Source organism: Thalassophryne amazonica, chromosome 19, assembly GCF_902500255.1.
Source record: "Thalassophryne amazonica chromosome 19, fThaAma1.1, whole genome shotgun sequence".
NCBI lineage: Eukaryota > Metazoa > Chordata > Actinopteri > Batrachoidiformes > Batrachoididae > Thalassophryne > Thalassophryne amazonica.
Window position 1 is genome coordinate 34,957,950 of NC_047121.1, and position 14,396 is coordinate 34,972,345.

General features: G+C 40.1%; 2 protein-coding genes across 4 annotated transcripts in view; one reads left to right on the plus strand and one right to left on the minus strand.

Annotated features, from left to right (window-relative positions):
• LOC117531890 (structural maintenance of chromosomes protein 6-like) overlaps positions 1–5,561 on the plus strand; it is a 56,112-nt gene extending 50,551 nt beyond the window's left edge. The window contains 5 exon segments of the mRNA XM_034195081.1: positions 511–636; positions 751–856; positions 985–1,137; positions 1,374–1,471; positions 3,801–5,561. Coding sequence (XP_034050972.1) covers positions 511–636; positions 751–856; positions 985–1,137; positions 1,374–1,471; positions 3,801–3,888 — 571 coding nt within the window. The 3' untranslated portion in view covers positions 3,889–5,561.
• Positions 5,562–7,011: 1,450 nt separating this feature from the next.
• Positions 7,012–13,728, minus strand: vsnl1b (visinin-like 1b). Of its 3 annotated transcripts, none has more exons than XM_034195437.1 (4): positions 13,532–13,728; positions 11,892–12,061; positions 8,102–8,317; positions 7,012–7,784 (listed from the first exon to the last, which is right to left on the minus strand). In XM_034195437.1, the coding sequence occupies exons 2-4, from the start codon at positions 12,051–12,053 to the stop codon at positions 7,587–7,589; spliced, it is 576 nt and encodes a 191-aa protein (XP_034051328.1). In that variant the 5' UTR covers positions 12,054–12,061; positions 13,532–13,728; the 3' UTR covers positions 7,012–7,586. The 3 variants fall into 3 exon arrangements, with proteins under 3 accessions (XP_034051328.1, XP_034051329.1, XP_034051327.1); XM_034195438.1 differs by having other exon boundaries at positions 11,892–12,063; positions 13,529–13,728; XM_034195436.1 differs by having other exon boundaries at positions 11,892–12,058; positions 13,527–13,725.
• Between the last annotated feature and the right edge of the window lie 668 nt (positions 13,729–14,396).

The following is a 14,396-nucleotide window of genomic DNA, read 5'->3' on the forward strand; positions in this document are numbered from 1 at the left end:
AACAAGTACACGACAAAACAAACATGCAACCATCGGGAAAGTTCTCTTTCTGATGTCCGCTCAAAGTTTAGAACATGCACACAGCTTTCCGCCGGACTCGCCAGACATCAGCTGACAAGGAACACATTTAATGAATGAGAACAGGATTTGCACAAGACAAACATGGACATAAATGGGTGAGTTATTTGTGATTTATTTTTTATTTGTGATGAAATCAGGCATTTTATTGAAATGGGCGTTCCGACAAACGTAATATTGGCCGTGCTTGTGCATCGGCCCACCCCCTCTTCAAGCAGAATTTCAAGTGGAACGCCCTGGGCACTTCTGTCCTACATTATTTTTTACAGTTCAAATTTCAGTCTGTGTAATTCTCTTTGCTAAATTGTGTCTTTGCTCATGTTTTACGGGCCCTGTGTTCATTTTGGTCTGACGGTACTCTTATTTTACAGATGCTCAGTTAATACTGAAACAAGAAAACACATTGACCATTTTCTTCCCTTTATTCATTAGGGACTATAGAGAGGCCAAAGACCTTTACACAGAAAAAGCCTGCCAAGTCAAATATCTGCTGAAGTTCATTTATCAACTCAAAAAGAATATATTTCACAGGCAGGCCAAATTCAAAATGATGCGCAGGTAAACAGCTGTCCAGCTGATCTGGAAAAGCAAAAAAACATTTCAGAACTACAATATAACAGTGTTTAACTGGAAGACACTTCTGTCTGTTTGTTTTTTTTATGTCTTACCAAGGTACCTTGCTTTGAGATGCAACTTGTACTTCCAGACCTTTCTGACAAAAATAAACTGTTCTGGTGCCATAAATTTTGACCACCACAGTGAGACACTCTCAATCTCGGTACATACTTACGTTTCAGTTATTTTCATGAAAAACTGCAATGCAAATGTAGGAATTGTTTGTTTGCCTTGAGAATTTTTTTGTTTGGTAGAATCCTAATCGGTCTACCTCTTCTGGCACACATGAAGATAAATGCTCCAGGTGAGGGCAGTGGCAGCAGGAGTGACATGAGGTTACTGTCTGCTGGGGAGCATTCCTTCACCACCATTTGCTTCATGCTTTCCCTGTGGAAGATCACGGAGTCGCCCTTCAGATGCTTTGATGAGTTTGATGTCTATATGGTGAGCAAACACTTGAACACATGATTTTTAAAACTAAAACCCTCAGTATACAAACACTGCATCAATGTGGCTTTAAAGGCGCAGTCTTTGTTAAACTTTGAAGTGCAAAACGGCATCCCCAGTACTGTTTTGTTCCCTTCGTGGGCTGATGGCAGTGTAGTCTAAGAACGTAGAAGGCGGAGTCGTTTTGCATTTAGACCATGATGAAATAAAATAACTTTTTTTTTTATGTGTAGGACATGAACAACCAGGAAACCTGTCTGAGGCTCCTCCTGGAGCTGTTGCAGGAGGAGCACTATCACCAGTTTATCTTTGTTACACCCCTGACCACAAGGTGATGCTCTCTTTAAAGTCTCTCTCTGTTTTCTTCATTTCCTGTGTGGATGCTAGAGTGTGCAGCTGGAATACTCCTATTAACTGCTCTGCTAAAGTTGGATTTAAATAAGAATGCAAAGTAAGAAAAAAGTCCTGGCATAATTTTAATTTATTTATCTTACTTGATTAACCAAGGTTATTGTTTGACAAATGAGTGCGTGCAAAGTATTGCTTCTAAAAATACAATATCCTGGAAGATAAAGATGTATTTTGTTGTGTGCTCTTGTGCAACTGTGCTGGCAAAGTGGAAACGGACTGTTGAGAGCCGTTTCAATCGAATTCAGTGGATATACTCAGTGGGCCATTCTCTAGCACCACAGGTCATCTCACAGTCACAGGTCTAAAGGTCAAGGTCAAATCAGAGGTCATCTAAAATATATTAATGGCTATATCTCAGGAAATACATAGTACTGAAATACAGTTTTCTGCGTAGACGTCTGGCTAATAAATATATTGAACCACTCGCGCCAATGACATCAAATGATGGTGTCAAGCAAAGTCAAGAAATGACCTGCTGATGGGAATGAGTCATCTGGATTCCTTATTATTACAGCATCTGTCCTACCATTAGGCAACAGATATTTTTCAAATACTACAAATAGATATTGACATTAATTTGTAAGGTGACTTTTTTTTTTTACTTCATTGATTGTTCTTCATCCATCCATCTATTTTCTGTACCCACTTACTCCAACTAAGGCTCACGGGGGGGCTGGAACCTATGCCAGCAGTCATGGCGAGGGAGGTAGGGTACACCCTGGACAGGATACCAGTCTGTTGCCAGGCATTGATTGTTATCCCATTTACTAATATAGTGCCCTCCAAAAGGAGGATTCTCTTTCGCCAAAACATCAAATCTAGGTTTGCATCTCAGATGTACCTTCTGGCAGTTTGTAGCTGAACTTTCAGGTCTTCTTTTTAAGAAAATCCTCCTCTATACCACTGCATCGTGAAGTTGTATAACTGGGGATACAAAATACAAAACATGTACTATGCACAATTTCTCCAATCAAAACCACAGAAGCCTATACCTTCTTCTTGGTTGTCTTGGTGTATTCGTGGCTTTCCTTACTCTGCTCCTTCTTGCACAGTCACTCAGTTTTTGAGAACTATCTACTCCACACAGATTTACCATAGAGTGCCATACTGTTTGTATTTCTATGTAATTGATGTAAATAAAGTCCAAGACATATTTGGTTACTTGGAAATGTTCATGTATCCATCGTCTGATGTGTCTGAAGAAAATTGCCAATAAAACTGGTTATTTACATGTATTATACCAAAGTGTTCCATTACTTATGCAACCCATCATCTTGGCTTTTATATTTTTAATTTATATCACGTTGTAGAGATTTGCTTTCAATTTGAGTTTAAGAAAGATCATTTTAGAATATTTTATTTTTTGCAATTGAAATGGCATAAAAAATTTAAATGTGGGAAATGTCAAGTGTTCCAATACTTTTGGAGGGCACAGGACATCCTGCTGTTGTATTTTACAATGATTATTCCATAGATATTTTTATGACATAGGTGCTGACTCAAAGATTTTAAAGTTTTTGATACACATTACTAGAAATGTTTGTGCTTCAATGTTGAAAAGCAACATAACTGATCTTATTTAAAATCATATCATCAAACAGATACATTTATTTTGTGATTGTGCCATAATGTATATATGTACCTGAAAACTGAATGACCCGTTTACTCAGAAGCATCATTTACATTACATTGCACAACATTGCAAGTGCAACATTAAATAATTATATTTTAATTCACTAACTTGGGAGCAATGTAATATTAGCGGATGAAGCCATATTGCCAGAATATATTAGCTTTCCATGCTAATTTCTGTGTCAACTGCATGCTATCTAGCTATGTTAGCACGAACAGGCATTGTGTTAACTTGGCTAGGGAGGTTATTACCCTGGTAATGTATTTGTACTGTCCAGTGTTGTCTTACAGCAGACTCCAACATATATCAATCTATTTTTCAAACAGATGTTACTTTTGATGCCAGTTCCCTTGTTCCTTGTCAACATGCTGCTCCCATAGAAATGCAGTTTAATAGCATGCTACACTGTGTGATGTGCATGACAAACAGGCAACAGTATGTGTGCCTCACTTCAGGGCACTAATTCTTAAGCGGTGGATGCATTCTAGTATAGTATTCCAGCTGCCATGTTCTTATTCATTCTTTGCCAGTTTATCTTGTAGCTGTCTTTTTATACAGATTCTAATTGTTGTGTCATTAATGTTTGATAACCAATCTCATTGTTTGCACTTTTCAGCAATCTACCCCAAAGTAGCCTTATTAAAATTCATCACCTTCTGGGTCCCAGAACAGTCCAGAGTCGAACAGAAGATGAAGATGTTTGAACTCCTTTAAGGGAATGTAACAAATGTTTGAATGTTTGTGTCACTATTTCTTATCGTTTCCAGTAACAGCATTTCATGATCCTGTTACAAAAAAATATATAATCTTATAGGTTTGTAATAACAAGTATACAGCTGCATTTGAATTTTATCCACTTATCATTTGATTTTTTCTTCTTCCTTACCAGCAAAAGTGCAAAGTTTTTGAGATTAAAATAGTTTTTCAGTTGCAGTTGCTGTAATAAGCAGATCATCTCGAGAAACTGCTCATCAGCATCTAGAAGCTTTGTGAAGGTGCTTGGTGTCTAAATAACCAGAACCCACCAGGAATTTATTGTTTTATGTAGTGGTTGGTTTATCATCTTAACTTTTATTTATTCTCCAAAATATAGCAGTAGTAAACCAACAGTGAGTTGAAAACTTTTACCCTGAAACTGTTTAATGCATGTTGTTATGTTTCTAGGGGCTATTTATTCATATTTTTGTAATCTAATGTTTCACAAAAAAATTTGATTGTGAAGTAAAACAATGCCACTACAGTGTTAGCTATACAGTTAGGTCCTTAAGTAATTTCACAGTACGACATCAGTTTCCTGACAGTATTTTGGCTTTGTGTTTGTCTTGTAATCACTTTGCATTTTCCTAAGATGTCATCTTCTACTGGACTTTGACTTTTACAAATATGTGCCTGCAGTGTGTTCTTGATCTGGCTGACTGTTGTGAAAGGGGTTTTTGTCAGAAGTGAAACTTTTATGTCATCCACCATGATTGCTATTCATGTCTTCTAGGCATTGAATGTTTCTGGGCTCACGTGCAAACCTTTTTTAATAGCCTGAACAGTTGATTTGGCCACACCTAATGTTTGATGACATTAATGATGAAAGTTTCTACTTAACTGGCATTATAATGATTTTGTATCAGATTTGTTGTGGTGGAGAGCCAAAACTGCTTATGTAAAAATCACACATGTACACTTGCGCTCTGGAGTCACTCCAAAAAAAGACAGTTGTCATTCAACATCTGTAAACTGTCAGTGTAAAAATTTTCCATACTTGTTCCAATAAAATGTCATTATAAGCTAATTATGGCTCATATTTTTAAACAATCTGTCCACTGTAACATGCACTATATTCTATATGATCTCGAGTGTCCAATATAAGCATTAACTGCACCTGCTACTCATTGTCTTTTGGAAAAGCCATTTGAGGTTTATTTTAATCACTACAGAATTAATTTTGGGTGCAACACATGCCACACGTATAAAAGAATAGTCACTTGTATTAGGATTTTCATATTTGATATAAACATTTACTGGACAAAGAATTTGACATGGTTCTTAGACTGAAGTATACAAATAATATAGACAGTTATGTGAGGGTTGGTTTTTAGTTATTTTATGGACAGAATGGTGTAAAGCTTCTGCAGCCTCCACTATTGGAAGTAAACTACAAGCAGACACTCAGTCCATGCTTGCATAGCCTGAAAATTGGGAAGTAAAACTGTTGAAAGTGAGTTTCCACAATAGCTTTAATCTACATCATCCAGTCGCTCACTGTAATGCACTCTTTCAAAAGCTTCATCAAGCACCTCTCCTGAAGGTCCTGCATCACTCATAGTGAAAATCAAAACACATAGGATGAAACCCCCACTAAAACAAAAAAAAATTGTCCTTTTGAGAGAGAGAGAAAAAAAGTTTTATACGTAGGAATGTAATGTGTGAAGTAAACATATGTTAAGCCTTTCTTTTTGCTGTTTTGGAAGTAGAGCCCTTCTCACAAGGTCCCTAGCCTGAAGAATGAGCTCCCAGCATCCACATCAAAAAACCTACTCCTTTAAGAGTGTTCTTCCTTACTGTAAACATGTTGATATATCAACTGTGCAGCAACTATTTTTGTTTCTTCGTGGGGAATAACGCACCATTGTATACTTGAAGTATTTGACTTTTTTCTAGATTAAAGAACCCTACTGGCCATTTCAATGTTTGAATCCACATGTAGTATTACAATTGATTAATAACAACCATTTTCCAAACCGTATACGTGTAAATGAACAAATTGTATCCTACTCTTAATGAGCTCTATAGGGTTTCTTGTGGTGTACCTTTAAGATCAAATTCTTGAAATATTTTGAGATAAATAATCCATCATAGCAAGCATTATGTACTGAGAGGTGTTTTGTTTTTTATTTGAGAGGCACAAAATAGAACCCTTCAGCTCTTTAAGAATTAAGGTACATAGAGGCACTAAAATGAAAAAAAAAAAACGGGCAAAAAGATTTCATATTCAGCTAGAGAATTTAATTAGTGTTTCACAATATGTGTTTTAATGTATTTTAATTTGGAAAGCATGTAAATGTTGGAAAGTGCTGTATAAATGAGTGTTATTGAAGAGCACAGAAAGCAATTACCCAATATGAAACAAGCTAAATAATTATTATAATTATATACAACATTTCAAATTCATTGTCTGGTCTCTTTGTCAAAGATTATTACTTTTAAAATGCAGCTTTCTATTTTGACAGGCTGTGGTTATTATATTGTCTTTGTAATGTGGGTTGACTATATATACTGTATATATATATATATATATATATATATGTCTTTTGTTTTAAATTGTTGTAAATTCATAGGTTTGTCTTTTTTTTATACTGAATGTTAACTGTAAAGCCCATTTTTACTTATGTTTACTGAATATCACAAGTTGATTCCAATGACATACAGGAATGACCAGAACTCAGTGGGACTTGGGGAAATGTATGGGTAAAAGGGTCTTTAGGGGTTTGGAAAATGGCTGCTCAAACATTTCTGCCTGACGTTGGGCTCAAACACCAAAAATGCTTGGTATGGGACTTGAATTGCCAAGATAATTATATCCCCAAAATACATTTCTGCTGATCTCAGACGTCACAAAAGTTAAACTTAATACAGTGTTAATGTGAAAGCTCTTTCTCTGCCCACACTCTTGAATACCTTTAAAAAAAAAACTCAAGTACCGCACATATACATGTATCATCGAAGGGAAGCATGCTCCCACATCACTGGAAGTGAACTGATGGTGTGATGAGTCACATACTGTACAGTTCATGCAACAATACCAAATGAATTTCAGAGGGTTTCTTTTTTTTCCCTTTTTTATAACCACCTAAAGATGCAAAAGGTAAGAGATTATATTTTTGACACATAATATATGCATGCAAAGAACCTACTCTTAGTTCCATCATGTGAAAACATCTGGAACACACAGGAGCCTCTCTATTTTCCAAGAGCCCAACAAGTCTGGATAGCAGAGACAGTTACAACTATCATAGGAATTGTTGTTTTGTTACTATGATGTAAAGCGTACAGTAGTTTCAGCAGTGAACACTGGGGATCCTAAATATTGCAGGAATGTAATTTAATGCAGTGATTCACTAATATACAAGCTAAAGTTGCGTGGGGATGTATGGGCTTACTGTGCACAAATCACCGGCATATTTTGTAATCGAAATGTATGATACCTTATAACTATTCAAAATAATTCAGCATTTGACATTCTCATGCATACAACCACAAGAAGCGAGTCCATTGAAAAATAGTCCAAGCATTAATTTTTTGTTTGGGTTTTTTTTTTTCCTGTGGAAATGGCAGAGAACCTAATGAGACATTAAAATGTGTGCTGCTGTCCAGTGTGAACGGAGACAGACGGGGGACGAGCAGGTGGGGCTCACTTCTGCATGTCACACTGCAAGAGGAGCACAATGGACGGGTCGCTCTTCGCCGCCTCTTTAAACTCTTCCAACGTGATCTGGTCATCGTTATTCTTATCCATTTTGCTGAAAATCTTGTCTACCCTCTGCTGTGGTGTCAGACCGTCCTCGTTCATCTTCATCATGATTACGGTGCCCACCATTTTGTAGATAGCCTGCGGGCGATGCAGAAGAATGGATCCAGTGAGGACTACGCTAAAAGCGCACACGTCTAGAAGGTTTGGAATAAAGCAGGATGCAAATATGGCACTGCAGGAATCATCACTATGCGCCAATATCACCAAGATGTATCTGATTTATTATGCTGACTGCTTTCCAAAAATGACAGAATGTAACTCAATATGACTGCAGTTTGTCGCTACCATTCGGCCCTTGTTGCCAAGCTGGTGGAGGTGTGGAGCACACAGACAAACAGCAAAATGAGTGTGAATCCCCTGATGTGCAGGGGCTTAATAACAGACTAATCCCTTACCTCGATTATCTCCAGCATCTCCACTCTGGTGATTTTGCCGTCACCATCAAGGTCATACATATTGAAGGCCCAGTTGAGTTTCTGCTCAAAGCTGCCACGGGACGTGATGGACAGAGCACAGATGAACTCTCGGAAATCAATGGTCCCGTCTCCATTTTTGTCAAAGGTTCTGAATGCGTGCTGTGCAAATTTGGATGCATCACCATAAGGGAAGAACTGCGAAATTAGAAGAAACGTTCTTGTTAATCTTCAGTAATTTAACATGGGGTTTAAGACAGGTACACTAGTAATAACAGCAACTGGTATTCTGAGGATCTGATGCTTTGAGAACAGTTTAACTGAAAAGACATTCATTTGGTTTTGCATTCAAAGTTATAACTAGTTTTTACTTCTGCCTCTGGAAAATACAATATTATAGCTAATCAAATGATACAAACTAAAGGCTTAGACCCACAAACATGTAGCTTTCACAATTCTCAACAATGCTGCACGCACAAAGAAGCTGAATAATTATTGGTGCCAAGGAGCGTTTGTTTCTGTGTCTTTTACCAGGATTACTCAAAATTTTTGCACAGATTTCAATGAAAAGTGTTGCGCATGATGGATAAAATTCTGGGAAATAAGTGATTCAATTTTGGGTGAGAAGCTCGACTATCCAAGAGGGTATCAGAGTAGAGCTGCTGCTTCTTCACTTTGAAAGGAGCTGGCTGAAGTGGTTCGAGCATCTGCTGAGGATTCCCCCTGGTCGTCTTCCTAGTGAGGTGTTCTACGCACGTCCAACTGGGACGAGGCCCTGGGAAAGACACACTGGAGGGATTATATCTCCCTGCTGGCTTGGGAACACCTCAGAATCTTCCAGGAAGAGTTGAAGCACTTGGTCGAGGATAGGGAAATATGGGATGAGCTGCTTGGTCTACTGTCACCATGATCTGAACCCAGATAAGTAGCAGAAAGTAAATGGATAAATGAATTTTGGAGGTGATCTGGAATATATATACTGGAACTGAGATTTAGAAGAATGTTAAGCACATAGTGTCATTTAACTCAAAACGTTGTGAGAAGATGCTGGTGAGCAGATGGATGTTGTCCCAGAAAATTAGGGATTTTATTTTGAATTTGATCTGGAATATATATTTTGCATGCAGGATCCAGAAGAGGTTTAAAGCATTAGGAAACATTTAATTCAATAATATATTAGTGAGCTTTGATAGGATTTTGTGAGCAGATGAATGTTGTCTGAGGAAATAATTCACATAATTTTTTCAGATGATCCGAAATATAGTCTGGGCTCGGGAATGTGTGACCATGGCAGAGGGATGTGCTCTCTGAGTGCCTTCTAGTGTAGTCATGTGCCAGGCTTGAATGGCAACAAAGTAAGAAATAAAACTGGCCTTTATTTATATACTGAACCCATGGGTGGTGTTATGTGTCGGACGCAGCTCGGAGAACCGACCAGCGTTTGAAGGACCCAGTATGAAATAAGCAGAGCACGGTACAAAGGCTAACTGAATTTAATACATAACAGTGAAATATAATAAAAAGGTGCGGCCTGGCGTGGTGCGCTCCCAGCAGCGCTAACGGTCCGGAGCCAGAAGCTGTTTCGGACCCAAGGACCCCGCCGACACCCCCCAGGTGGCCGCAACAACCGAGTCTGTGAAAGAAGGAACCATTATATGAGTCCACACTCTACACACAGAACACTTAAGGGTGTACAAACAGCAAACACTTCCTGGCTTGATTACTGATCAGCTTCCCAACCTGCAGGCATGGAACCTCCCGTTCACAAAACTCCACTGCAGTGGAAGCTGATACATGACTAACAAACAGCTCAATACAATAAGGTGTGAGGGACACCACATTTACTGACTGTATAACTGTTAGTCACAAAATCTAACGTACCTCAGGAAGTGTGCTGACGAGCGTGAGACCTCACCCCCTCCTCTTTCACAGACTGTGCATCAAACCTGGACGTTCTCAGCATCCGCTGCTGATGAGATGGCTCCCGAGACGACGATCTCACCCGTCTGGTCACAAGGTCGAGTCTCTGGCAAATACACACTGTGCACTCCAGTCTTAAATGCCAACATGTTCCAATCCATCCAGATGCACCACAGCTGTGAGTCCTGACGAGTCGCAGGTGATCAGGGTGAGGTCCTGACAGCCTCAGCAACACAGCCACTCAGTCCCAAATGCACGCCACCTGGGAGGAAACCAAAAGACAAACAAACCGGCAGCCAGGCCCCCCCAGCCATATAACAGGTGGGCCCAGGTGGTGACCTAATGGAATCTGATTAGCCACCTCAGAGGTCACCCCGTGATAGTAAACTATGATTGTTAGCCATCTAACTCTTGAACTCTTTGAGAAATGTGTGAGCTGTATGAGTTGAGGCTCACTGGTCATCTGGATTGATATCATACCACTTAGCCTACTGAGAAAGGGTTTAATTTTTATTATCACTCTGATACCTTATACATCATCAGAATAAAACCTGAATGGTACCTCAGCAAAGTGAAATCCAGACTGAAATACTTTCTGACAATCTTGGCTAGTGGTGATTTTCCTTTGGCTGACCTGGTAGTGATTTGACCTCATGACTGAGAGGTGTGGTGTTCAAAACCCACCAGGAGACACAAAAATATATAGGTTGGTTATGTTATGTTTTGTTGTAATCAAGTAAGCTAAGGTGATTTGGCCTTTGTTTGTGTGCACTCCTCCTTCTTGCATAAATGCACAAATCTGTGTCTCCTTAGGCTCACCCCAATGAATAAACCTGGACACACCACCGGCGCGCACGCCAGCAGGCTCACAGCTCCATCTCAAAAGCTGGGTTCTTTCTATTCATTCCTGTCACTGTTAATGTGAACTTCCGCCTATTAGTTCACTTTGTCTTTCTCTCCTATTCCCAATTTCAGGGACCCATTTTTCCTTACATGCACTTCATAATTCTGATCTCAGCCTGCATTCACTTAACTGTGAACAGATGCATGAAAACTGCTCTCTTAAAGCTTTCCGAAGCAACACAACTGTTGGGAAATTTTCTGCGTGCAGTAATCACAGTGAAAAGACAAATTAAGTAATGTTAAGGAGTTAAGTTGGATTTAATTACAGTCATAGAGTTCATTCGTTAAATTCAATAGTCCAAAAATCTGCTTGAGATATATATTTTTATCATTGTTTTTCAAGTACTGGCCTTTCAACACTTTTTAAACAAAATGTTAAGTTAAAACAATGTTATTGTTCATGTTAACTCCAGGTAACAGCCATCACTGCAGAGGTGGGAGTAAGTCACTGTCAACTCATTCTAAAGTCATCAATCTGCAAGTCCCAAGTCAAGTCTCAAGCCAGCTTGCAAACAATTGGTGGTCATTATGACTTGAAACTTGACTTGGGACCTGCTGATTCATGACTTGAGAGTGACTTGATGGTGACTTCATCCCATCTCTGCATCACTGAGACCAGAACTATGCCAAATGCATATTGCATGCTGGGACCCTGAAACACAGAATATCCATAAACAACCTGCATGATTCAGTGAACATGTCAATGAACAGTCAATCAAATGGTTTGTTTCATATTGCACACTAACCGCTTGGTACATCATTGAAAGAACAAAGGGTTGGTTTGTTTAAATAATGCGCCATTCAAAACACTGCATAAATACAATGGCCCAGACAGGCATGCCTTTGTGAGAAAAAAGATTTTTTGTTCACTTATAAGAATAGTTCTTTGAGATCCGATTAAACCTTAAGCACAAAGTGTGCCATTTATGGCCCTCGCAAATGCACAAACCTTGACATACAGTTGCTGGAACTCTTCCAGATTCAGCCTGCCACTAGGGCAGTCCTTCAGGAAGCCTTTGTACCACTGCTTCAGCTCGTGTTCGTTAAACTCTGTGTTCTTCACCAGATCCTCCATCACCTCGGGAGTCAGCTTGCTGTTCTGCTTTCCCATGGTTCCTGTAGTGCAAGAACACGCAATAATGCACTTTAACCATGCTTGACAGACGGAAGTATAAAAGTCTGTAACTCACCATACGAGGTGCACCTTTCCCTTCTTCTATTTTACCACGGTACAGCTTCAAACTTCAATATTTGCTGCAAATAGCTCCCTGGTGCTTGTGTTCTATTTCTGTTACTTCAGCCTTTTTGTGCCAATCTGTGGCCCAGGCAGCACTGACCTGGATCATCACTGGCAGAGCAGATCCAGTTCATCAAACGTTCGATCACCACTATCAAGTTTCCACTGACAAACGCCGTCCTATAACCTGACAATGACAACAATGCCTGTGCTTGGTTGTATCTGCAGCACTGTGCGAACCCACACAGGAGGGTCCAATGGGGATCCTATACTGCATAACATAGTGATTTTAGCCAGCTGCGGGTAAATCCACAGATCGACCCGGTTGAGTGTGTTATCCACACTAAAGGCCCACATTAGCAATTATTACAACTTCAGCAGCCACAGCCCAGCTTCCTCAATTACTGATTCATGATGTGGCAAATCTTACAAAGTCAATCAGGAATGCCTCCATTCCCAATGCATAATTTAACAAATAAGACAGCAGAATCCTGATTATGTGAACACATTGTGGGAATGTGGATCCAACATATGGTTCACATCTCTGCAGCAGCATGACAACAGCAGGCTGGGCTGCATTGGCTCGGGCCTTCCACAGCAAATGCAAACGCGTGGTGCAGCCAAAATCAGTGCAAAGCCTCGCGTTTCCCCATCAAGCATCACCTCACCGGGACGGGATCGACGGTGGCCATCCTGATGGGCAAACGCCAATCTGTGACTGGTTAAAACTTGCCGCAGCCGATGACCTTGAGGACAAATATGTTTGCCGGAAGATTGTAGTTGGTAGAGATAGTAAAAAACGTGTAGCTGCACAAATAGATCGCGTATAGTGCGCGCGGGAGGAATGCGCCTCTGTGCGCAAACGGCTACTTTTTTTTTTTTTTTTTTTTTTGCTCCTGTTTCATATTTCATGCTGTGGGCCGATGACATGCGAGTTAAAGCTATTTAAGGCTAATGCTTCAGCGGAGGTAGCGACATGCACGCTGCTGCATTCCGATGGAAACGACGCAGTGAGAGCCGACGAGCAGAGTCCGTGCGCGTCGGAGCGAAAAACAGGTCACAATTTCATAACACAACAGACCTATTTTTAAAACGCGCGACTGCTCCCTCCTACAGCCGCAAAGTCAGCGCACAAAAAGCAAATTAAACGGGAATACCGACATGTTTATTTTTTACTGTCATTGTGCCTCTTTTATTTTTCTGCGTGTTGCGTTTTTTTAAAAGGATGCGCAGGTGCCAGAGCGTGTCTCTCCCCGATTCATCCAAATAAAAACACAATGTGGGAGGAAAAAATACGCATTGACATCCTTTTGAAATATAAAGCCATCCTTTGGCGTTACTTCTTACCTTATATACTGCAGCCTGGGCGAGGTGACTCTCTGCTGGAATTTAAAAAAAAACCCCAATAAAACTGATCTGGCTGCTGCAAAGTACAGAAAACCTCTCCGATGGAAACGCTCGCCCGACGGGGATTATTTGATCTGAACGCTGCTCGCCTCCTTCAACCCGATAATGAATTTTGTGGATTTTCCCAGCGTTATTCCAGATGAGGCAGGGAGCGGATTCCGCAGCAGTCTTTGGTGATGCGACTGGAGGAGCGCGGCGTCACCCGTGCGCACGAGTTCAGCGTCGCTCTGCTGCTCGCTTTGGCTTCAGCTGCATCCTGCTGCTGGAGTCTTCATCGTGAGGATTGTCATCAGCAGGACATAAACGTGTTGGGTTTGTGATCTGTGGTTGTCCACACGAGAGATCTGTCTGCAGTACTCAAGGAACTACGTGGCAGCTATTGAGGATTTGATGCTTCACATCAGAACTTAATTTATAGGAATTTTACCATCATGGCGCATGAAGAGGCCAAATAGATTTTATTTATTTATTTTTAGTCCTCCTTCTTTCATGCATGGAGGCCCATAGCTGTTGTGGTTAAGTTTTTGGCTCTTGGGATTGGACAGTCATGTGTCCTGACTGCATGTCATGACTCCCCCCCCACCCCAATCCAGGCGGCCTGCAACTGTAATTACAGGATAATGCAGAGTGGTGTCATAAAATGGGCAAATATTAATTAAGATAGAAAAATGGCTTTAAAAATCTAGGATTGGAAATATTCTTAATTGTCATTTGAGTCCATGTACAGTTTGTAGAAAATTATATATGATGAATGCTACCGGCGAATGCAGCAGAGCAGGTCATTCACTGGCAAAACCAATATGTAGACTT

What these genes read in the sequence shown, in the direction of transcription:
- vsnl1b (XM_034195437.1), bottom strand. Translation starts at nt 12,053, where the DNA reads ATGGGAAAGCAGAACAGCAAGCTGACTCCCGAGGTGATGGAGGATCTG. An exon ending in TCCAGCAACTGTATGTCAAG is followed by an intron (nt 8,318 to 11,891) that starts GTTTGTGCATTT and finishes CTAATTTCGCAG; the next exon opens with TTCTTCCCTTATGGTGATGC. An exon ending in AGATGCTGGAGATAATCGAG is followed by an intron (nt 7,785 to 8,101) that starts GTAAGGGATTAG and finishes CATCGCCCGCAG; the next exon opens with GCTATCTACAAAATGGTGGG.